Source organism: Pan troglodytes, chromosome 2 (genome assembly GCF_028858775.2).
Source record: "Pan troglodytes isolate AG18354 chromosome 2, NHGRI_mPanTro3-v2.0_pri, whole genome shotgun sequence".
Taxonomy (NCBI): domain Eukaryota; kingdom Metazoa; phylum Chordata; class Mammalia; order Primates; family Hominidae; genus Pan; species Pan troglodytes.
Window position 1 is genome coordinate 130,797,035 of NC_086015.1, and position 24,793 is coordinate 130,821,827.

The 24,793-nt window shown below is 55.5% G+C and overlaps 1 protein-coding gene across 4 annotated transcripts; it reads right to left on the minus strand.

The window, feature by feature from the left end:
- Positions 1 to 6,051: 6,051 nt before the first annotated feature.
- On the minus strand, positions 6,052 to 24,000 carry TPRA1 (transmembrane protein adipocyte associated 1). 4 transcript variants are annotated; one of them, XM_009446397.5, is made up of 12 exons: positions 23,421 to 24,000; positions 17,349 to 17,478; positions 13,053 to 13,194; positions 12,771 to 12,903; positions 9,935 to 10,021; positions 9,766 to 9,838; positions 9,562 to 9,641; positions 8,886 to 8,996; positions 8,695 to 8,755; positions 8,371 to 8,473; positions 8,153 to 8,233; positions 6,052 to 6,771 (listed from the first exon to the last, which is right to left on the minus strand). In XM_009446397.5, the coding sequence occupies exons 3-12, from the start codon at positions 13,175 to 13,177 to the stop codon at positions 6,504 to 6,506; spliced, it is 1,122 nt and encodes a 373-aa protein (XP_009444672.3). In that variant the 5' UTR covers positions 13,178 to 13,194; positions 17,349 to 17,478; positions 23,421 to 24,000; the 3' UTR covers positions 6,052 to 6,503. The 4 variants fall into 4 exon arrangements, with proteins under 4 accessions (XP_009444672.3, XP_063663175.1, XP_001137678.3 ...); XM_063807105.1 differs by lacking the exon at positions 17,349 to 17,478 and adding an exon at positions 21,004 to 21,180 and having other exon boundaries at positions 23,421 to 23,744; XM_001137678.7 differs by lacking the exon at positions 17,349 to 17,478 and having other exon boundaries at positions 23,421 to 23,782.
- Between the last annotated feature and the right edge of the window lie 793 nt (positions 24,001 to 24,793).

Sequence of the window (24,793 nt, forward strand, 5' to 3'; positions counted from 1 at the left end):
AAGCAGAACTGATCTTTCATCCCAGAGCCTCCCGGAGCCGGCTTTAAACACTCTTCACAGCAGGTTTTTGGATCTTGATTTGAAGAATGCATTCAGCTGAGTCACCGTCCCCAAACAATATGAGAAATAAATCGTTGGGCACGCTCCTGATCCCAGAGCCAATTACACGGGCCACTCCCCACAAGCAGCCCCTATACCCTCCAGAGAAGGTCCTGCTGAGAAACAGAGCATGGACAGTTCCCCGGATGGAGATGCTGCACTGGGCCAGGCCCTGCACGGGATGGGGTGGGGGCTTCATGGAAGCCAAGGAGGCACAATCAGCCCCACATTATAGGTGGGGAAACTGAGGCACAGAATACAGGAAGCCTGCCAGCTCACTTGAGGAAGTGGCAGAGCTAGGAGTGGAAACGAGTTAGTTCTATGCTCCAGAGGTGTGCACTCCAGACCCCGCTCTGCTATAATCACCCCAGGCGCTCTCAGTCCCATCCCAGCAATCCTTTCGGCATTTTCTCTGCATCCTCCAGACTGGCTTTGGAGTGGCTGCAGGCTCCTCATTTTGATGCAATGGCCCAAGAAGCAAGGCTCGGGGCCCTTCCAGTGCTGAGGGTGTTTCTGTCAGATGTGACAGTGCGGCGCAGTGGTCAGAGGCCTGGACTCAGCCCGATTGCCTGGAGTCAAAACCCACCCTACCGCCACGTATTTGGCCATGTGACCTCACTCCCTCAGGTTTCCCCGTCTGTAAAGTGGAGCTGTATAACCCATGGCGAGTGTTTAGAATGCTGCCAGAACATAGTGTTTAGAACTACTTTCATATCCCCCTAAATAATCAACCAAAAACATGTGCAGTGCCAGATGAGCCTGCCTTCCTCTCCGATGTGACATGTGAAAGCCAGCTCCTCTCATTCACACCTTTCACATCTGATGTTGTTAAGGGGAGCAGTTTGGTAAAATTGCTCTCCCTGAACCCCTCCACTGACCTGGGTCCTCCTGAGAGGGGTATTGCGTCCCGGGTAAAGTCAGGCTGCAGATTCAGGCAGACCTGGGCTTAACACCCAGCTCTGCTTCCCATGAGGTCTAGGATCTTGGGCAAATAACTGCACCTCTCTGAGCCTCGGTGTCCTCATCTGTAAAATGGGATAGGTAAACCTGTCTTGCAGGATAATTACCAGGACTTTAGCAGAATGACCTCTTGTGGATGACCCATGGGTGTGAACAGGATTGCCAGCTTTGAAGATGAGACTGTCCTCTGAGAGGCTGCAGAGTGGGAAGTCCTGAAGACCTCACGTTTGCTGTGCCCGGGACTGAGCCCGAGTCCCAAGGCAGAACTTGCACACGCATCCCCAGGGACACGGGAAGCTTGGGACCAATATCCTTTTGGCCTCACTCAGTTGTTGCAGCCCTGGGGAGTGTGGGTCCAGTCTCCAGCCCAGCTCTGCTACAAAGCCATGGGGAGAAGCAAGTGGCCACTCACTCTAGGCCACTCACACTAGGTCTATTCACCAGGCTCAGTGCTGAGCAGGTGCCTCTAATCCCTTGCAGCTCTCAAAAGGCATTTCTGAGATCGAGGAGAGGCATACTCATGGCTTAGCAACTGCTTCTCCAGGCTGGCTTTGCCGCATCTTGATCACCTGCCTGGGGCAGAGGGTGGGCTCAGGCCTCCAGGGAGCCCATCTGCCAACGGGTTCGGTGCCATGGTGTCTGACATCCAGGCACCAGGTGCAGGCCACCTGAGCATCTCTGGGACAGCCCATGAGGCCGGCCAGCTGCTCCAAGAGGTACCTACCCCATCGTCACTGGGAGAGGAGCAGGCTCACTCCTCCTGGGCTCGGGCACAGCCCTCTCTCCCAGGCCCGGCCCCTTGATCTGCAAGTGGCACAGCAGGAACAGTTGGTCAGGGAAGGGGACAGTGCTTCCTAGGCTGGCACTCCAGAAGGCAGCTCGGCGCTGGGTGCCCAGCACACACTTAGTACGTGGCCTGTGCCATCACAGCACACTAGCTCCTCCCCAGATGCCTTCACCCCTCCACAGTCACCCGAAAGCACAGAGATGAGGCCACTGGAAGCTGAAGGGAGGTGGAAAGACTAGGGCATTCAGGTTATGACCCTGGCACAGGCATCCCTAAGGAAGCTATGAAGGGGAGGAGAAACTAACAGAATGATCCATGGAGTCTCAAAATGAGCCCATGTGACACAGGGGCTGAGGGGGTGACCCTTTGAGCCCAGGAGCTGTTACTTGTCCCTAGCCCAGGCCTTGCTCTCTCTACTTGGAAATCAAATTAATCACAGCTACTGTAGCAGGTGTCCACCTCAGCTAACCCTTGGAGAGGTTGAGACATGCCAGGATGTGCTGCAGTAACACAGCCTCCAGTCTTGGAGGCTTAAAGGGTAGGGTTCACTTCTTTTTCTGGTCACATGTTCAGTGCATGCTCAGCAGGGGGATTCTTCCCACTGAGCCCCCTCAGGGACCCAGGCTGGCAGAGGCTCTATCTTTACCACATGCTTCTGCCATCACCGTGGCTGGCTGGAGCAATGTACTGGCCATTAAATTCTCCCACCTGGAAGTGACTGATGCATGCCACCTCTACCCACATCTCAGTAGCCAGCGTTAGTCACACGGCCTCATCCCTCCTCTAATGGGGCAGGGCAGGGCGATGCCCCTCCAGCTGTCCCGAGGGAAACGGCAGAACCTGGGGCTGTCCTCGAGAAGACCCAGTCCCACATAGCGCCGGGAATCCCACCACAGCACACCAGGAATTTTCTAGAATGTTGCTGAGTTTCCACCATGGCCCCATTCTGCTGAGCAGGAGGAAGACTTAACCTCAGTTATGCTTAGGGCTTTTCTGCCTATTCCATGGATCTGGTAAGGTCTCAGGCTCTTGCACAGTGTCAGGAGGTCAGAGGGAGAGAGGCTCTAATGCCATTTGTTATGGCTGAAGTCAGTCCCCCAACACTCATGCACTGAAGCCCCAGCCCCAAGCACCTCTGCAGGGGACTGCATTTGGAGATTTGGCCTTTACAGAGGTGACTAAGGTGAAAAGAGGCCATTCATTGGGAGTCCTAATCTAATCTGACTGGTGTCCATATAAAGAGAGGAAATTCAGACCCAGAGAGACAGCAGGGACCCCACACACAGAAGGAAGACCACTCAAGAAGGCAGAAAGGGGACGGCTGACTGCAAACCCAGGAGAGGGGCCTCAGAGGAAACCAACAGTGGACACCTTGATCTTGGAATTCCAGCCTCCAGAACTGTAAGAAAATAAACCCCTGTTGTTGAAGGCCCCCATCTATAGTACTTTGTTATGGCAGCCCTGGCAAACCCATACATCACTGGCCATGCGTTCACCCGTTATATCACCATGCTCCAGTGCTCTGGGTGGGTGGACCTGCAGGTCTCAGAGCTCTGCTGCTTCAGGGCCATGTGGCTGGCACTGAGCTTGGCAGCAACTGAGGACCCTGTGTCCAAGGTCTTCTTCCCTAAATTCTCAATGGTGACACCTCTAGGGTGGGTGCTTCACTGACCCACAAACATGAGGGTGCAGTTACTGAGGGAGGAAAAATGGATACCAGTGGCAACCAGTCACCTGCTACCCTGTACCACTAGTGAAGAAACTGAGGATCAAGGAGAAGCTGTGACCTGCCCAAGGTCCACAGTCCATGTGCAGCAGCAGTGGGAAGGTGAGACTAGACTTTGGCCACATACAGTGAACTCTGTCACCACGTTAAGACTCCAGAAACCTCGCATCCAGCCGCTCCTCTGCCTAATGCCTGTTCGCACCCAGACACCACACAGATGTGGTCTGAGCAGGGCTCTTCAGAAAGACTGAAAATGTGACTGGCATACCACGTCAGTGAGGATGTGCCGGTGGGAATGAAAGCTGGCACAGCCTCTTGGAATGGGTGTTTTGGTTCAGATTAGGTTCAACTGTAAGAGAAACATCAAAAGTGGTTTGAACAAGATAGCCACTCATTTCTCTCATACGTTCCAAAAGTCATCTGAAGGTAGGACGTCCGAGGTCGTTACAGATGCACTACAGTGTCCATGACACCGGCTCTCTTTATCCTGTCGCACTGCAATGAGAAACTTCCATTCCCCAGATTACCCTATGGTTCAAGATGGCTGCTATCACTCCAGCCATTATAAGCACATTCCAGTCAGCAGGAAAGAAGGGCCACCTCTTATCTCTAAGGAAGTTGCATGCATACTTACATCCATTGGCCAGAACCCACCTGCAAGGAAGGCTAGAAAATGCAGTCTTTATTCTAGACAGCTGTGTATCCAGCGGAAAATCAGGGATTCTCTTCCAATGGAGAAAAACAACATATATTGGAGGACAACTATTGATCTCTGCAGAAGACTAATAAGAGTAATTAAAACTAATTAAGACTGTGTGCTCCAGCAATTCTACTTGCATGAGTTACCAAAAGCAAATTTATAAGGATTGTTGATGTTGCCTTGTTTGTTGTTGCAAAAATTTTCAGAAACAAAAGGGAAGTGGTTTATAAATTGCCATATATCCATATATATGTAGCTGCAGGGGTGAAGCAGTCCTCCACTTGACATGGAATGATCTCCAAGATCCATTGGAGCGAGCTACAGGACATTAGCATTACAGAAAGAGGGATGATATACATATCCGTTGGTGTGAACACAGGATGGCTCTGGAAGGTTATGGAGACCCTGGGTGCTTCAGGAGGGGGACAGAGGAATTCAGTGCCACACAGGGAGATTTATCATTCACCAAATACCCTCCTGTACTGCATGAACCTTTTTTTTTCTTGCCATGTACATATATGACCTATTCTTAAAAAACAAACTTAAAAATTATAAAAATGGTCTCTTTTCTTCTGTTGATGCCTCTCTGCTCATTCACTGCAGCCAGCAAACTTCGGCTGACACTGTGCCATCTTGGACTGCATGTGGATCTGATGGTCAAATCCCTGCTGGCCCCAACCCTTACCCCGCTCACTCAGAATGCCGTGAGCTTGCCTTCCCTGATTACCAGGCTTTTACATGAGCTGAGAGGCCCCGATAAAGTATGCCATTCAGGGGCACCCTGCAGTACCCCCTGCAGCCCAGGAGTCCAGCTCACTGGCCGTACTGTTGGCCCTGCCCGCTATCAACCCTCCAGGCCCTCCCAGGGAGCCTGACACATTGGCCCCACAGACATGAGCTGTGTTGGAGCTTGTGCCCTCGGCACCCCATTCCCCCCTAAAAAAAAAGGCTGATCGTGGAGGCGGGCAACAGCCTGATCCTCAGGGTCCCCACAGCCAGGGCTGAGACCTCCCCAGGCTCTGAAGCATGCAGTTGGCTGTGTCCTGGATGGGCTCCTCCTCTCCAACACTGGGGATTACATAACTGGCAGCAACTCCCTTTCACTCTGGCTGCCAAAAAGCTCAAAGCCGAACTCAGGTACAAGGGCAGTGGCAGGGACAAGTGGGCCCCTCTCCCCTACTCATGCCTTATGATCCCAGTGCTTTGCTCTGATTTACTCCCATTTTCAGCCAACCACACCCATCCTTATGACAAACATCAGTCCCCAAGTCCTGTCTGCTGAGGGCCTACTATGTGCCAAGCACTATTCTTGAGGCTAAAAATAAGAGCTATCCTTATCGTTCATTACTGTACGCCAGCCACTCGTGCTTAGTGTTTTCCAATCCTTACAAAAAGCCCTGCAGGATGGGTCTTCTCCGCATTTTACAGATGGCAATGGTAAGTCCATTCTGTGTTTTACTGGAGCTGAGCAGAGAGAACCGGCTGCCCAAGACAACAGTGTGTGTCTGACAAAGGGAGAGGGGCTGGCTCACAAAACATAGTTCTCCTCTCTCTCCATGTCTGTCCCCCCTACTCAGATGGGCCCAGGGGCAGGGGCAGCGGCAGCTGGGATCCTGTTTCTCTTCACCTCCCCAGCAGCCAGCCCAGGGCTTGGGCACTGGGGACTGTTCCTTGGTTGAGCAAACAGAGGCCCCCTGAGCCTCCCAGCCCCTCACCCAGCCCTCAGGCTCCTGAAAGGAACCAGCCCTGGTATTCCTGCAAAACCTCCACATTAGCACCTTCTGCTCCTTTTCCTTTTTATTAAAAAATAGATCAAGAAAATATACACACTTCAGTCCATCCACCATGGTGGATGCTTTGAGGAGGCCAAAGCACCATGGGGATGAGATGGAGGCATTGGGAGAGCCAGCCCTGCCCTCGTGCCAAGGGTGCAGAGAAGGAGGGTGCCCTCAGCCAACCTTGCCAAGCATGGCCCTGGAAGGAAAGCCTGGGCCATGTCACTGAGCAGTATGAGAACAGGTGGGAAGGGGAGGAGGGTCCCCAGTGAGAGCAGAGATGGCAAAGGGGATTGGGAGCTCCAGGGAGGTGGGGCCTCCAGACTCATGGTGGGAACAGGGCCACACAGGGCTACTGCCCACAGAAGGTCCCTTGACCTGGTCCTCCTCCCCTGGGGACTCTGGGCCCGCTGGCCTCCTCTCTGGCCTGTCCTCCACAGGCCCTGGCAGCCGCTCTCAGGCATTGATGGCCTTCCAGCGCTCGCTGTCTGTGCTGTTGATGCTGCCAGTGTGGCAGGGCATGGAAGCGATGTCATCCAGGTAGGCCACCCCGCCGGCAGAGTCGAACTGCGTGCTCGAGTAGCTGGCAGCTGAGGCCCCAGCAGCCCCTGCAGCCTCCAGGCCCTCCCGCCGGGCCACAGCGTAGGGCTGGGGTAGGTGTACATCTGGCTCCTCTGTCTCGTCCACTTGGCATTTGTAGGAGAAGAGGATCTTGGGCTCCGAGCTGATAAAAGGAAAAGAGGGGCATGGAAGCCTCACTGAGTGATTCAGGAAGAGCCTTCCCCTCCAGGCTGATGGGGCCACCAGATAAGGAAGGAATCGACCAACAGTCGCCTAACACCCACCCCGAGTGGGCCTGTGAGCTGGACTCCAGAGCCCATCTAGACTTGTTTTGGAACCCAGCCCTCCTCCCCCTGGCTGTGTGAGCTCAGGCAGGGGGCATCTGTGCCTGCTTCCTCATGGTGAAATGGGTGTGTGGACACCGTGTGGAGGAAGAACGGACATAAATCATGAGCCTTCAACAGTGCCTGCCCAAGCACTCAGGAGACATTGGCTGTGGCCTCCGCCCCTACTCCTGTGACCCCTGCTGCTCATGTTACCACCCACTCCACTCTGACCTCGTCCCTCGGCCCTCAGGGCAACTCTCCAAGGGGGACACACTACACCCAATTTACAAAAAGGAGCCTGAGGCTCAGGGGAGAAATTGTGTGCAAAGATCCAAGCTGGGGCCATGGACCAGTCTGGCCCTCTCCCAGCTTAACCCAGGTGGGAGGCTGATCCCCTCCCCACAAGACCTGGCAGGTGAGAAAGGGGGGACAAAACACCCACATTCCGACCACATTAAGGTCTGGAGTGGGACCCCCAATCCCATGTCTTCAGCATCCCATCTCACAGACGCTTCTGCAGATGCACATGTACACAGCAGTGTACTCACCCCCAGAGAATCCAACTGACTTCCCACCCCAAACCTGCTCCCCACTTAAGTCTTCCCCCAACAGGGTACAAGCTTTGTGAGGACAGGGATTTGCATCCGCTGTGGGCCTCGCATCTTCTGGCTCTAGCAGTGTCTGGCACACAGTAGGTGCTCAATGAATGCTTGCGAATGAATGAGTTAATATATTATTAAATAAAAACCAGCAATGTAGAACACCGTGCATAGTCACTCTCTCTCTCGTGGGGAGAGTATGTCTGTGTGTACTGTACATACAATATGTATGTATATGTGGATATGTGCATATACCTACATGTATGTATATGTTGAGCACGTGTTCATGTGTGTATGCATGCATGTGGGTGTGCACGTGCATGTTTGTGTGCATATGCCCGTGTGTATCTGTATGTGCGTGTTTGTGTGTGCATGTGCATGTGTGCACGCTTGTGCATCTGTGTGTGCATGTGCACGTGTCCATGCACATGTGGGTGGGTGTGCGTCTATCTGTGTGCATGTGTATCTGTATGCGTGTGCCCAAGTGCATGTATGTATGTGCGTGCGCATGCGCACTGTATGCATACACAGCCTCTCAGCTTCAATCCTCACACCCATGCTGGAAGAAGGCGCAGTTCCGCCGGCAGCCACGCGGGGGCGCCGGCGGTCACAGACTCACCCGAAGAAGCCCCGGAGGAAAGCCACGTAGATGAGCGGAGCGAAGAAGCTGAAGTACAGGAAGGTTGTGGCATCTACACAGCTGCGGAGAAGGCGGGTCAGCGCGGGGCCTCCTAGCCCCATGCTGACTCCACACCTCCCCATGTCCCCAGCGGGTGGACACCCTGCCGCCCACTTCCCATGCCCCCACGAGGTAGACACCCTGCGGCCCCCACGCACCAGAGCCCCTCGATGATGTCGAAGCACAGCAGCACACTCCCCAGCCCCTGCAGCAGGTTGAGCAGTGCCAGGATGCCCGCATACACGTAGAAGCTCCTCCGAGCTGGGGGCCGGACAGGGTGGGTCGTGAGGTCCCACCCTGGACAGGCCAGGCTCTGCCTCCAGCACCTACTACCCTCAAGCCTGGTGTGTCCCCCGGGGCCCCTCTAGGCCTCCCTCTCACCCAGGGCTCTCCAGCTCCAGCTCCCAGCTACCAGCTCTACAGTGGCCCGGTAGACTCCCTCCCATCCCCGCCTGTCCCAGAGCCGCCGGCCAGCTGCTCACAAGGCAGGGAGATGCGCTCCTTCAGCGGGGTCTTGGGAAGGATGACCACCAGAGAGTAGACCTACAGAGACAGGCAGGGCTGAGAAGGTGCTGGGGGCGCCAGCCCAGACCCACAGCCAGAAACCCAGGAATCCAATCCCTACCTGGCCCTAAGGCCCCAGCCACCCCAGCTGCCCCAGCCTGAACCTCACCAGGAAGAAGAAGCAGGAGCTGACCAGCCAGAACTGGCGGCCCCCATGGCCATAGATATTAAAGTCCTCAGCTGAGAGATGGGCATCAGGGTACAGGATCTCCAGGGTCCCCTGCAGGGGCAAGCAGGAAGGGAGGAAGGGAGAGGATCTCAAGGCTTCTCTCTCCCAGGGGCTTTCCCTGATGCAAAGCCCCTAAGCTCTCCACCACACCAAGTTCAGCCTCTTGGCCTGACCCTCAACTCACCTGCCCCAGCCTGCTCCCTGGCCATGTCCTGCCCAACTGATTGCAGCATCCAGAGCCAGCCCAGTCTTGGGCTGAGTCACATGGGGAAGGGGGCAGAGATGGACAAGGTGCAGTCCCTGCCCCCAATCTAAGAAAGGGGCCTCTAGATGCATGCTTCTCAGGGGGGTCTGTGGACCTGCACCGTCCCTACCTGAACTCCTTATTAAAACGGCAAGTCCTGAGCCTCCCATCCTGGCGCCCTGGCCCACTGGATCCAAATCTCCAGGGGACCCCAGAATGTGCCTCGGTAACAAGCACCCCATGTGATTTCTCAGGTGCAAAGTTTTGAGAACTCTGAAGGTGATAAAGACTGGAAACCTGACCCAGACCCAGAAGCAGTGGGTGCCTGGTGCCCTGACTCCTAGCGTCCCCTGCCCACACTCACCCTCTTACCTGGGTGACAGAGTAGGCCAGGGACAGCACTGTGGTGATGGCCAGCACCCGCTTGATGCTGGACTTACTCTCCAGGTGGCCTGGAAGAAACATGCTGGTCAGCAGGCAGGAGCCAGCCCAGGTGACCACGCCAGAGTCAGCCCACAGCGAGGGAGGGGCAGGGGAGAGCGTCGCCAGGGCCCAAGAGCCCAGCGGTACACACACCAAAGGCCAGGCCCAGGATGATCACACTCAGCTCGATGGCCAGCAGGAAGAAGCGGGTGATCTCCCACAGGATCTGCACGCAGAGTGGGCACAGCGTCAGCCTGGACCAGCATCCCCAGCCCACCCCAGGCCAGGCCTCCCTGGCCTCCCTCAGAGGGCCCAGCCGCACCTTATCAGCAACAGTTGCAGCGTTCGAGGTGCTCACCGTCATGGATACCACGGCCCGGGCAATGCCCACCAGCGCCACCACAAACACCTGGTGGGCAAGGGAGTGGTGTGGCAGTCAGGGAACAAGAGCCTCTGCGTCGGCAGGGGCAGCAAGCCCACCCCCATATCTACAGGAGCCTTTGATTCCTGAGGTCGGAAAGGAGGAAGGGGCAAAGTCAGGGTGGGACACAGGGAGGTGGGGATCAGGCTCCAGGAAGCAAGGCTCACAGAGTTGCAGACCCTCAACTGCAGGTGACTTCCAGCCTGGCCCTCCCTCTCGGGGCCCTGGCTTCCTGGCTAGCACCAACAGCCTTGGGCTGGTGAGCAGGAGTGCGCATGGTGGAGCCAGATGGGCCAGGTTCACATCACAAGCAGCACGCTGCTGCTTCCTGGCTCTGTACCTTAGCTTTCTCATCTATAAAATGGGGGCAGAAACAAAACCTACTGTGTTTGATTGTTGGGTCAAATGGGTTAACAGATGCAGCAGAAGCCTGCCTGGCACCCAGGAAGGGCCAAGTATACATTTGCTGTTATTACCGTATTCATGGTTTTAATTCTGAGGCATGCGGGACCAGGCAAAAGGTCACCGAGAAGAGGTGCAGAGACCTCTAGGGAAGCCACCAGCCCAGCAGGTTTCACAAAGTGCCTGCTCAGCATCTGTGGCGCTTATCGGCCTGGTATATCCATCCCCTTCCTCTCCCTTCTCACCCCCACTTCGGTGGTTCCAGGTGAGGCTGAGTCCACCGCTCCTGGCTTCAGGGACGGGCCTGGGACGCAGCACTGGCCAGTGGTGTGTGCCATTCCCCTGGCCTCAGGGCTAGTTCAGGGAAGGGCATAGGCCCCAAGGGAGCCTCATGAGAGAGACCCAGGATGTCAGGTGGGGCTGCTGGGAAAGGCAGACGGACGGCATGCAAGCCTGGCACCATGGACACCACCCTGCTGCCACAAGGGCAGATGGCGAGAGAGCAGGGCCATCGGGGAGATCCCAGGCTGAGTGGGAGATGGAGATGGTGCCCCAGCAGCACTGCTGTGCCCCCAATTCCTGCTGTGCCTGAGGCCCAGGAACTGCCCAGTTTCTCAGTCAAAAACTGGCTTCTGTGAGTCTCAGTTGGGTTTTCTGACACATGCCCAGATCCATATATACTCTGTCTTTTGTGCCATGAGAAATTGTGTCAGCAGGGCAGGCAGTAAAAGCAACAAACTACCACACGCCTACTGTATGCCAGGCTCCCACTGGGCTGTAGCTATGCAGACGACTTCATAGGTGCTCACATGAACACCATAGCTAAAGCAGATCAACATCTGTTACGCAGAAGGGCACTGGGGCACAGAGAGACCAAGTCACTGGCCCCAGGTCACACAGCAGCATGGCTGGGGTTCAGAGCTGGACTTCCTGAGTCCACTCTTAACACTGCCTCCTGAACTCTTTAGGACAAAGTCCCCAAAAGTTGATGGGCTGGGCCCTGTTATATGTTCCTGGACATTTAGCCCTGGCTCTTTCTCCCTGCCTGCACTCCCCCTTACCCCACAAAAGGACATCTGCCTAGCATACAGTAGGTGTTTAATATCTGTTGAATAAATACACAAATGAATAAATGGTGAGAGAAGCAGTGGGAGAGAAGCAAAGAAAGCAGGCCTCAGTTCCCAGTCCTGTCTACCACCATCTTGTAGGTGTGAGGGACATCAGGCCACTACAACCTCCAGGCTTCCCCAGCCCCTTGTCTGTCTCTCTGCCTGCCCACAGCCCACTCCTCTGACTGGGAAGTTCTGGGCTAGACCACAAGGAGGGGACCAGGGAGCCACTCAGCTCTCATGTGGTGGTATCTAAGGGCCACAGAGAAGGGAGGACTCCAGTCAGGCAGGCCCTGCAGGCAGGGGAAGGGTGCCCTGAAGGAAGGCAGCTGGACAGCCCACACCCGAAGCCCACACCAGGACAGCCCGCACCCGAAGCCCACACCAGGACAGCCCGCACCCGAAGCCCACACCAGGAAAGCCCGCACCGGAAGCCCACACCAGGACAGCCCACACCTGAAGCCCACACCAGGACAGCCCGCACCCGAAGCCCACACCTGGACAGCCCACACCTGAAGCCCACACCTGGCACCGATACTGGGACAGCCCACACCTGGAGCCTATACCAGGAGAGCCCACATTTGGAGCTGCCTTCTCAACCATAGCCCTGACACCTCTCCCCAGGCAACATGTGCCAGGACCACCAAGTGGTGACAATGCAGGCTCTCCCAGCAAGTAAGATGTCTTCTCCAAAGAGGTTTTACAGAATGGACAGATGGGGGACGAATGGATGGAGGATGCAGTGGGCATTTTCCCCACCCAGCATCCATTCCCCTCCCCTCTAGTACCAGCTCCCCAATTCTGTTGTGGGCTCCCTCAGTCCATATGGTCCAGCTGAGCTGATGCTGCCCTCCCAGCTTCACAGTGCCCCTTTCCTTGCTAGCCACAGTGCTTGGCTCAGGGATGAGGATGGGATCCTAGGTGGGCCAGTCAGAGGAAATCCCAGGTCTACACTGGCACTATCAGCAAACAGGCACTGTTTGCCTGAGTTGTAGAGGCAGGATGTTAGCTCAAAGTTGCTCCTGGCCATCTTTGACACCATATGAGGGGAACTCATCTGAGATAAGTCCCAAAGAGATCAGAGATGCAGAAACAGATCCTAACGATATCATTTAACTGCCTGGATCCAGCCATACCTGAAGCTTATTTTCATTATAGAAGCAGTTAATTCCCTTTTTGTTTAACCCAGTTGGAGTTGGCTTTTCTGTCAACTGCAGTGAACTCACCAGGATGTAGAAGGTGATAAAAATGGGGCTGGAGGTGATGCGGATCTTCGCCCGAGCAGATGGAAGCTTCCAGAGCAGGAAGATGAGGAAGAGCACATTGGGGATGAGCAGCAAGAGGTCCCAGTACCGGACCCTGGCGGATGGGCACAGGAGCTGGCTCACTGGCGAGGCCACGTATGCACCCCCTCTCCAAGACACAATCTGCCCCACCCTCACCACCCCCCTACACCAGGAAAAGCCACTGACACTCAGCGAGCCTGCCCAGCGTTGTGACTGCCTCACCTGGAGGTGCCAATGTCTTCGTAGAGCAGCAGCAGGCAGCGATGAGGCACACTGATGTTTGGTGCCAGGGGTGGGGGTAGCACTGTGCTCCCATTGGCCCAAGTCACCTCCTCCAGGGTGTCCATCCCACCAGCAGCCAGCCCTGGGGGAGTGAGAGCCGCCCAGTAAGCTGTGTGGCCTGGGCCACTGTCCTCCTTCCCCTGGACCTGGGACTCCCAGGGGAAAATCAGAGGGGCTGCACAGAGCACCCCTGTAAACCACCCTCCCCACCCCACTGCAGCTCAGTGTGGGGCTCCACACAGGTCACGACCCAATCCCCCAGGCAGGGGCCCAGTCCCCCATCTCAGGCTCTATCTCACGACCTGCAAATAGTCTAACAAAGCCACCCCCTCAGCTAAGCATCTCCATGTGCAAGGCACAGCCACTTGGCTTTCAGTCCTGAGGGCCCATGAGAGCAGCGTGGGGAAGAGCATAGGCTCTGGGTTCACAGCCCAGCCCTGCCCCTTCCTTCCTGTCCTCTCCGTGCCTGTGTCCCCCCACCATGGAATGGGTGTAACAAGTGAGGCTGTGGTGATGCCGAGTGCCTCAAACAAGGCACACACGTGAGTTCTTGGTAGCGGTCAGCCATGGTTCTGACCTGCCACACCATGCAGAACTCAGAGGCCACTGACTTGTGTGAGGCCACAGCACTGCTGAGGGCCAGAGCTGAGCACCATGCCCTCCTCAGTTGCACCCTCCGGCCCTTGTCTCCCTCTGCCACCACAGACAAAGATGGAGGGGACACTGAGCCGTGCCTAGAAGATGCACAGGAGGTCTCCAACTGGAGATGGGCATGGGGGAAGAGGCTGTACCACAGAGGGGCAAGGCAAGTGTGTCTGCAATGGCCACGCTGCAGGGTGAAGCCAGGGACAGGGTGGGTCCATAGGCCAGAGGTCCACATGACACTCTGAGCATGAGAGGTCGAGTCTAGCCTGGAAGACAGGAGAGCTGGTGGTCTGGGGTCCTGGGAACCACTCTGGGGTTGGGGGACTGAGGGTCTGGTCAGAAAACCAAGACTCCTAAGCTAGAGGACTCTCAGGAGGCAGCAACAGGTACTTCCGCAGGGAGTTCGGGGTGATCCAGGTGTGGCCTGGGGCACCAGAACGTAACAGATGCCAACATTTAGAATGATTTGAACAGATTGGGCCAGATGCCTGTGACTCTGCTTCACCAGGAATGCTTGTAAAGGCTGTGGATGACAGCCCCAGGCGGGGAGCAGCCCCAGAGCATGGGCATAAATGGTGGCAGGTTCCTACGGTTGACACTTGCACAGCATAAAAAGAACAACCCACTGCTACAGGCAACACGAATGACTCTCAGAAGTGATATAGCGTGAAGCCAGGAACAAGGGCCAACAGGCGTATGATCCGTGGAGAAATGCAGACAGGGCGCCTTTGGGGAGATGAAGCGCATGGTAATTGGGGGAGCCCTGCCAGCGTCTGGGTGTCAGATCCAGGTGGTGGGTACACAGGTGTGTTCACTGTGTGGTAATTCATCAAGCCACACACCGATGACTCCTAAGTCATAGGTGTACTTCAGTAAATTTTAAAAAGTAAAAAAGATGTGGCCGGGCGCAGTGGCTCATGCCTGTAATCCTAGCACTTTGGGAGGCCGAGGCGGGCAGATTGCCTGAGCTCAGGAGTTCGGGACCAGCCTAGACAACATGGTGAAACCCCATCTCTACTAAAATACAAAAAAAAAAAAAATTAGCTGGGCATGGTGGCATGTGCCTATAGTCCCAGCTACTCAGGAGGCTGAGGCAGAAGAATTGCTTGAACCCAGGTGGCAGAGCTTGCAGTGAGCCGAGATGGTGCCACTGTGCTCCAGCCTGGGCGACAGAGCGAGACTCCATCTCAAAAAAAAAAAAAAAGAAAAAGATAAAAGATGTGTCCCGACAACACATCAAAGGCCCAGGCCTCCCCTTCAGCAAGGAGCCGCCCAGTGAGCTGCATGCCTGTCAGCAAGGTCTGCAGAAATGCAACAGGAGCCCTGCTTGTGTTGTCGCCAAAGCTATCCCTGAACAATAGCAGCCCAAGACAAGGGTGGGGGGACTTAGGAATATTTCCATTGCTGGTCCAAGCCCTTAAACACCAGAACACCTCTGGATGAAAGGGAGGGAAGACTCTGAAGGGGGTGGGCCATGGGCTGGGGCTCAGGTTGCCCCAGTGGGCCACTCACTGGCTCTGGGATCAAGTCCCCATCTAAACAGTAAGGACAGCAGGGTGTAGTGACTCACACTTGCAATCCCAACACTTTGGGAGGCTGAGGAGGGAGGACTGCTTGAGCTCAGGAGTTCCAGACCAGCCTGGGCAACATAGCAAGACCTCATCTCTACAAAAAATACAAAAATTGGCCGGGCGCGGAGGCTCATGCCAGTAATCCTAGCACTTTGGGAGGCCAAGGCAGGCGAATCACTTGTGGTCAGGAGTTCAAGACAAGCCTGGCCAACATGCCAAAACCCCATCTCTACTAAAAAATACAAAAATTAGCCAGGCATGGTGGCGTCCAGCTGTAATGCCAGCTACTTGGAAGGCTGAGGCAGGAGAATGGCTTGAACCCGGGAGGTGGAGGTTGCAGTGAGCTGAGATCGTGCCACTGCACTCCAGCCTGGGCAACAGGGCAAGACTCTGTCTCAAAAAAAAAAAAAAAAAAAAGGCTGGGCACGGTGGCTCACACCTGTAATCCCTGCACTTTGGGAGGCTGAGGTAGGTGGATCACCTGAGGTTGGGAGTTTGAGGCCAGACTGACCAACATGGAGAAACCCCGCCTCTACTAAAAAAAAAAAAAATACAAAATTAGGGCCAGGCACGGTGGCTCACGCCTGTAATCCCAGCACTTTGGGAGGCCAAGGCGGGTGGATCACCTGAAGTCAGGAGTTCGAGACCACCCTGACCAACATGGAAAAACCCTGTCTCTACTAAAAATACAAAAAAATTAGCCGGGCATGGTGGCACATGCCTGTAATCCCAGCTACCTGAGAGGCTGAGGCAGGAGAATCCCTTGAACCCGGGAGGCATAGGTTACGTTTAGCTGAGATCGCACCATTGCTCTCCAGCTTGGGCAACACAGCAAGACTCCGTCTCAAAAAAAAAAAAAAAAAAAAATTAGCCAGGCATGGTGGTGCATGCCTGTAATCCCAGCTACTCAGGAGGCTGAGGCAGGAGAATCACTTGAACCCAGGAGGCAGAGGTTGCGGTGAGCTGAGATCACACCATTGCTCTCCAGCCTGGGCAACAAGAGTGAAACTCCATCTCAGAAAAAAAAAAAAAGAAACAAACAAACACAAAACTTAGCCAGGTATAGTGGTGCATACCTGTAGTCCCAGCTAATAGGAAGGCTGAGGTGGGAGTATGGCTTGAGCCCAGGAGTTCGAGGCTGCAGTGAGCTATGATCGTGCCACTGCACTCCAGCCTGGGTGACAGAGTGGGACCTTGCCTCAAAAAAGAATAAATTAATTAATTAAAAATAATAAAATGAGGCCATAGCTGCAATCTTCAAGTGATGGGGAATATTAAAGAGAACAAATGCCTGACACATAGTAGATCCTAAGAAAGAAGATGGCTCCTTCCCTACTGTTGGGAGGGGGGCAAAGAAGCCCACCCTTCATTCACACATGCTTTTTTTTTTTTTTTGAGACATTGTCTTGCTCTGTCGCCAGGCTAGAGTGCAGTGGCGTGATCTCGGCTCATTTCAACCTCTGCCTCCCAGGTTCAAGCGATTCCCCTGCCTCAGCCTCCCGAGTAGCTGGGGCTACAGGCACGTGCCACCATACCCGGCTAATTTTTTGTATTTTAGTAGAGACGGGGTTTCATCACGTTGGCCAGGATGGTCTCGATCTCCTGACCTCGTGATCCGCCCACCTCGGCCTCCCAAAGTGCTGGGATTACAGGTGTGAGCCACCATGCCCAGCCCACACATGCTTTCATTTGCTCAGCAGACCTTAACTAGCACCTACTGGGTGCCAGGCACAAGTCTAGGTGGTTGGACGTGGCACGGAACAGAGCAGACAAGGCCCTGCCCTCACAGCGAGGTGAAGCCAACAACAAGCATGAAAACCCTATTTAAAAAGCAAACTTGGAAAAAAAAAAAAAGCAAACTTGACAGGGCACAGTGGCTTACGCCTGTAATCCCAACACTTTGGGAGGCCGAGGTGGGAGGATCACTTGAGCCCAGGAGTTTGAGACCAGCCTGAGCAACACAGCAAGACGCTATTTCTACAAAAAGTTTAAAAAACTAGCCAGGTATGGTGGTGCATACCTGTAGTCTTAGCTACTCGGTGGGGCCGAGGTGGAAGGATCACTTGAGCCCAGGAGATCCAGGCAGCAGGCAGCAGCAAACTATGATCACACCACTGCACTCCAGGCTGGGCCACAGAGTGAGACCCTGTCTAAAAAAAAAAAAAAAAAAAGAAAAAGCAAACATCTAGAGATAAATGCTAAGTGAAGAAAACAGAGAGGTGGAGCAGAATGACAAGAAACACAGTAGAGACTGCTGGGTTCCCCCAACGTCTACCCTTCCCTTTAGTGATGGAACCAATGGAGTTTAGCTTACACATCGCTTCCCAGCACAATGGGGACCTTTCCCAGCTTCCCTGCAACTGGGTGTGGCCATGTGGCTGAGTTTTATCCAACTGGACACGAGCTGAGACAGGCTGACAGTCCTTCAGCCTGTCATTTGATCTAATCCCATGGTGTGAAGACGTAAACTCTAAAACAGAGGCCCAACAAAGATAAAAACCCTGACTTGTCTTTAAAAAGAACTTTTTTTTTGTTATAAACATATGACATGAGCAGAGTGAGGTCTGCTAATTTCAGATCATGCCCTCCTCCCTTCCCGGTGGCTGGAATATAGATACGACAGTGGGAGCAAGAGCAGCCTCCTCAGACCACGAGGCAGAAACCCTGTACGAGGGTAACAGAGCAATGAGAAAGAAGGTGTCTGGGTCCCCAGCACAATGAGGCCTCCGTGCATGTACTGGACAGCTTGCACAGAGGCTGCCTGCATAGATAAAAATAATCTGTTTTATTATCCTAGCCTTTGTTTCAACAGCTAGCCCAAATCCCAATGAATATAAAGGTACTGCTTGGACTGGGTAGTCAAACAAGGTGACATTTTGAGCCGAGATCTCAATAAATAAGCAGGAGCCAGCCTTGGAAAGATCGAGATAAAGAACATTCCAGGGAGAATCACCTAAGATCCAGATGCACAGGTCCAGAGGTAGAAACAGGTTTGGCCTGTCCCAAGGGCAAAAAACAGGCCAGGGTAGCTGATACCAGAAAGGTTGGCAGGGCCAGGTCCCACATGCAACTCGACTTCACTCTAAGTGCAACCAGAAGGGTGTTACAAGGAGTGAGAGGTCTGGTTTCCATGGGGACAGGATGCCAGTGAAAAGGGACTGAAGTGGAGGAGGAGCAGAGACAGGGAAGCCATGAGGAGCTCCTGCAACAGTCCATGCATGAGAGGACAGAGGCTTGCACTAGTGGCAGCAGTGCAGGTGGAACAGAGGGACTTGGGAGACCTTTGGGAGGCTTGGCCAACAAGACCCACTGACAGATCAAACACAGGGAATGAGAGAAGAGGCCAAAGACGGCTGATGGTACAGTTTCTGGCCTGAGTCACTGGATGTTTTGCAACTGAGGCCAACAGTGACCACCAGACACTGTCCCCTTCTTCCTCACTAACAAGCTACTATTTTGTTCAGAATCCCTCCATAAAACCTAGTGTTCAAGCAGGGGCCCCTCCCCAGCACCAGAAGTTGAGTCTCCATTAATTTCAGCCAGTGGTCTCTGGGGTGGAGCCGGTGTGGAACACTGCTCTAGTTTGACATGGCAACTGCTAGGGGATGGAGGACTGTGGATTTTTTTGTGTGCAGGGTCCAGGGCTGCCAAATGTCTGCAATGCACAGGACAGTCCGCCAAATGAGTAACTAACTGTCTTCCCCTACAGCTAGCATGCCCTGCAGAGTGGCTCTGGTCGAAGTCAAGAAGGGTGGCCCTTCTGCTCCTGGCCAGCAGTTGGTTGAGGCAAAGGCATGTGATGCCTCATGGGGGGATCTGCGCCTGTGTGGGGTGTCCAGAACTGTCTTCCTGCACCCCTGGAGGACTAGGCCACCACGCTGAGCATGCAGGAGCTTACAGCTGGAAGCAGGTGTGCAGCGCGCCTCCTGCATGACTTCTGGTGGCATGAGATAATAACTTGTAACTTTGAGTTGAGAGTATCAGTGACCTGATGAAGGAGGGAGATTCTACAGCCCTCTCCTCCCCACCCCATTATTTATTTATTTATATATTTTTCAGACAAAGTCTCACTCTGTCACCCAGGCTAGAGTGCAGTGGTGCAATCTCAGCTCACTGCAACCTCTGCTTCCCAAGTTCAGCCTTCTGGGTTCAAGCAGTCTTCCCCTCTCAGCCTCCCAAGTAGCTAGGATCACAACTGTGCACCACCACACCTGGCTAATTTTTATATTTTTAGTAGAGACAGGGTTTTGCCATGTTGGCCAGGCTGGTCTAGAACTCTGGACCTCAAGTGATCCACCTGCCTGAGCCTCCCAAAGTGCTGAGATTACAGGTGTGGGCCACCATGACCACCTATCCCCACCCCTATTATAAAGCCAAGCCAGGCAGAGCAAACGCCTGGTCCTAGCAGCCCAGCACCAACTCTGACCCAGAACGGAATGTCACGCAGCCCCAAGACGGGCAGGGCCAGGGTGCAGGCCAGGCACCCAGCAGTCACCAGCAAGCTGAGAGGCCCCTTGAGGCACAGAGGCCAGTGGGGAGGAACAGGGGCAGGGAGTAGGAGAGTGGGGGAGTCAGGCAGAGTCCAGGGTATGGAGGGCGGGGTGGGTTTCTGGTTTTGCCTGCCCAGCATCCAGGCTCCTGCCAGTTGGTAAGAGCACTGTTTTCCTGAGGTGGAAACTCAGCTCCCAGACTCTAGACTCTCTGGAAGTTTAGGGATGCGTGACTAACCCTTCACAACCCAGGGAATGCACCTGTGATCTAAGTCTGGCTAGTCAGGATGTTCCATCACCCTGGCCAATGAAAATCTGCCCTGAGGCTTTTGATCTAAATTATTATTAGAATAAATTATTAGAGCAAAAGTCTCAGGGCAGATTCTCATTGACAATTGAGGAAACACTCTCTGCTGAGCTCAGTAAGTCAGGGCTGTACCACCTTGACCTCACGCTCAGGTACCCGCCTCAGAGTAAAGCCGACGCGGAGGAGTGGAGAGCTGAGACACGGATGGAGACAGATCTTGATGAGCTCACTGGAGCCCCTGGATTCAGCCACACCCAAAGCCAGTCCTACCCGCTTGGACTTTTCAGTTATAAAACCCAACAAATCCCCTTTTCTGCCTAGGCCAGTTTGAGTCTGACTTCTCTAATTCACCACTGAAAAACCTCCAGCTAACACAGATTTTGGAGTCAACAAGACGGGGCTGCACTGCTGGTTCTGCCACGTGCTTGCTGTGTGACCTGGGGTGAGTCACTCCCCCTCCAAGTATCATGGGGACAACATCTGCCTAATAAGGGTGCTGTAAGGATCAAACAAAACCAGGGAGGTAAACATCTACAAAAGTGACACATGTACAAAGGTGGTTGCTGCTTTTCTTTTTTTTTTTTTTTTTGAGACAGAGTCTTGCTCTGTCGTCCAGGCTGGAGTGCAGTGGCGCGATCTCGGCTCACTGCAACCTCCACCTCCCGGGTTCAAGCAATTCTCCCACCTCAGCCTCCCAAGTTGCTGGGATTACCAGAGAAGAGACTGAAGGGCAAGGAGGGAAAGGAATTGGTTCCCAGGTCCATGGACCTCTTGTGAAGCCCCCATTGCTGTGGGGTCTGAGGAAAGACAGAGGAGGTGTCAGCTGCTCTGCCTGCCCCCACTCCCCTGCCAACAACGTAGCAACCTCTGTGCCTAACCTCTGAGCCCTGGCCTCCAACCCTGGGAGGGAGGTACTTATGTTATCCGCATTGTGCACGTGGAGCTCAGAGGGGCAGCCACTTGCCAGGCCAGCAATCCAGGCTGTCTGTCTCCAGAGCCCAGGCCCCCAGTCAACAACTTGCCAGGTGCCCCTCTCCAGGCCTCGGCTTCTCCACCTGTGGGTCAAGAGCACCAGGCTTGTTCTAGAGCTATCTTCTCAGACCTGATGTGGGAAATACCCTGGTGTTGTTAACATGCAGATGCTGCTCCCAAGGGCAGGGGTAGGGCTGACAGTCTGTGTTTCCCACAGGCTCCCAGGTGGTGCCCCTGCTGCTGCTACTTGATCCAGCAACCACACTGGGGTTATGGGGCTGCTGGCCATACCAGGATTGCCATTACATATCAAAGCTTAGGAAATAACTGAAGCACTGACTTTTTTTTTTTTTTTTTGAGACAGAGTCTCGCTTTGTCACCTAGGCTGGAGTGCAATGGTGCGATCTCGGGTCACTGCAACCTCCGCCTCCTGGATTCAAGCGATTCTCCCGCCTCAGCCTCCTGAGTAGCTGGGACTACAGGTGTGCACCACCACACCCGGCTAATTTTTGTATTTTTAGTAGAAATGGGGTTTCACCATGTTGGCCAAGCTGGTCTCAAACTCCTGACCTCAGATGATCCACCCACTTCAGCCTCCCAAAGTGCTACGATTACAGGCATGAGCCACTGCGCCTGGCCCGCACTGACTTTTAGTTAATAGGATGCACACTTCCTATGTGCAGACATGGTGCTCAGTGCTTTACACGTGGTGACACACTTAACAATGGCATCGCCTTCTAAGGGAGAGAGGACAATTACTGTCCCCTTATACAGAGGAGAGGAGAGGCAGAGAAGGGGTCAGTCCTCAGCCTTCTCTACTTAGTTCTCTTAGACTGATGCTCCCAAGCACTGACAAGGAAGTGGGAGGGGTTGGTCAGCTCACGATAGGGGCCTAAGGGTGGTGAGAAGGGGTGGTGAGAAGGGGTGGAGCCCAGGGGTGATTCTCAGAGGTGGAATTCCTGCGGTGCAGAGCACCCTGGGCAACCCCAGGCCTCCCAGGAACAGGGAAACTGGGACAGACTGTTTCTTCCACCTGGGAGGAGTCTCCCAGCCTCACAACATTCCAGGGGCCTCTGCCTCCCTCCCTCCCACCCAGTTGAGGGACAGGATGCTGGCTAGGCTCATGTCATGGTCACGCAATGCAGGACCCGCTGAGAACGACTGGATAAGGCCTTCTCTCTCCTCTCTGGGACTCAGCTTTCCCTGTTCTCTCATCTGTGCAACAGGATTGACCAAACCCCACCCACGGCTACCGGATAGGAAACCCTGGGGAGAGGGGCCCTCAGTGCTTCCCACACCGACGGGTTGTTGAGCTTACAAACCCTAGGGCCTAAGGGTGGTGAGAAGGGGTGGAGCCCAGGGGTGACAAGGTGGGGAAGGCTCCATAGGGCAGAGGCCAAGTTACTTTGCTCTCCCCTGTTGTCCTTCGGCCTTGGGGCTGGCAGGCGTGTGGTCCCTGTCCTAAGCCGGAGACCCCAGTAAGATGGGGAGGCCTGGGCCCAATCTGACCTGCACCTTGCCCTCCCTGCTTGCCTTCCACCTGCTGAGCTGGTCCGTTCCTCAGGGCCTTTGGGCTGGCTCTCCCCCAGCTCTCTCCTGACACCTCCTCTGAGAAGCCTTCCCTTCTCAGCTGTCTCCAGCGCCCGAGCCGCGTCTGGGTATTTACTACTCTCTATCCCGGGAGTGCTCAGGACTCGGTCCCCTAGAACACGGCCTGGCACGACACAAGCCCTCAACAGGTTGTTATGACGGGAACAACTGCATCTCCAGCACCGCCAAGCCCCGCTGGGGACTGGACGACCCTGCGGCCCCTCCTCACTGCAGAGAAGAGGGCAAAGCCAGCCCCCACCTGCATTCCCCGAGTCCAGAGGGAGCGGAGGCTTCGACATGGCCCCCTCACGGGGCAGCAAAGCCCCGAACCGGCGGCAGGCTTGGCTCAGGAGCACCTCGGCCACTGCGGGCAGCCACCGTGGGGCTGGAGCCCGTGCCGCCACCCCGCGCCGGACCGGGTCGCCGAGGTCCGGATCTCCACCCGCACTGCCTCCAGCCGGGGCCGAGCCCGACGCCGCTACGTGCGGCTCCCTCCGGGCCTCACGTGCCCCCGCGCCCCGAGCGACTCCCGACTGCCCGGCACCCCTCCCGTGGGTTCCCACATCCAGGGCCTTCCCTCCCAAACGCCGCCTTGGCCGTCCGAGCTGCGCCCGAGCGGAAATGGGCCGCTCGCGGAGCAAGGAGGGGGACGGCGGCTGGACTTCCCGCCGGGGCGAGGGACGGGGCTCCCCCTCTAGCTGCGGCAGGAGACGGGGAGAAGGCCCCTCCTTACCTGACAGCCCGGGCCGTGCTCAGGACCGGCCGCCCCGGCCGCCCCGGCCGCCCATCCGCCGCCACTGGGTGTGCGCGGACCCAGCACAGGCCGCGGGACTCCGGCCTCCAGCGCCAGACCAGGCGGCCGGGGCCGGGGAGCGTCGCGCAAGGACCGGGCGCGACCGGCTCCGTGGAATGAGGGCTAGGCAGGAAAGGCGAGGCGGGGTCAGCTCGCCGGGCCGCGGGTCTCGCGGACACCCTGCAGCCCTTCCCGACAGCGGCGACCGGGAAAGCAAGACCGTCTTTTTCGTCCAGCCCAAATTGCGAAAACGGCCACAGTCCCACAAGTCCCAGAGTCCCAGAGTCCCCGTTATCACTCAGGCCCGCCCTCTAACCTCCAGCAGCCTATAGGAATAAGTCATCACTGGGGAAAAAAAAAAAAAAGTGGGAGAGACCAATCAAATTCCCAAGAGGCGGAGCAGCCCGCTGACCTCTTAAAGAGACAGCACAGCGGAGACAAGACGCTGCTTCACGGAAGAGAGAGGCCTGCGTTTCTCACTCGGAAAGCGGGCGGAATCGAAGACTGGAAAGCTGAGGACGCGCCACCTCTCGCCCTACGCGCCTTCCAGCTGGCAGCAGTTGTCAGTGGACCAGCTGGCGGCAGCTGCGCTCCACCTCCCGGCCTGGGCCGCGGCCGGACCGTCGGAGCGGAGCCTCCGGGGACCGCCCCCTCGCGTGCGGGCGCTTCGGGCGCCCTGCAGGGGTGACCTGGGGTCAGCTTGGGAGAAGGCGTGTCGGGGACCCTCCCCGGAGCCACGCGCTCCAGCCGCGCCACGCCGCAGGGCCGCCGCCTCCCAGCGCCCTGCTCCACGCCGCGCCGCCAGGCCTCGGGCACTCCTCTTAGCAACCCTGCTAGGCAGTCATTATAGTCACCTTTTACAGGGCCACCTGAGGCTTGGAGAGGTCAAATAACTTGACCAAAGCCGCGCAATGAGGAAGCGACACAGCCAGGACGCCTCTCCCCAACTCTAACTTCCACAGTTCTTCACGCCTGTTCCTCTGGAAAGCCCTCCCTGATTGCGCCTGTCTTATCCCCTGGCATCGATGCTGCATTCACCATACTCAAGCCATGCGGGTCTCTGTTTCTGTCCCTCGGCTGTTCCAAGCTTGTTCCTGCTCCTGGCTCTACACCTGTTCCCCCGCAGAGCTGGCTCCTTGCCACATCATGTCCTCTAGAGGGTTTTGTGGACACCCTCGCTGGAGCGGCTGTCCAGTCTCATTTCCTTCCGAGCATCTTAATTCTCACCTGATTGTTTTCATTTACCTGCCTCCCCGTCCAGTCTCCCCACCCTATTATAGAATTCCAGCGTCATGAGGATGGAGCCAAGAGAG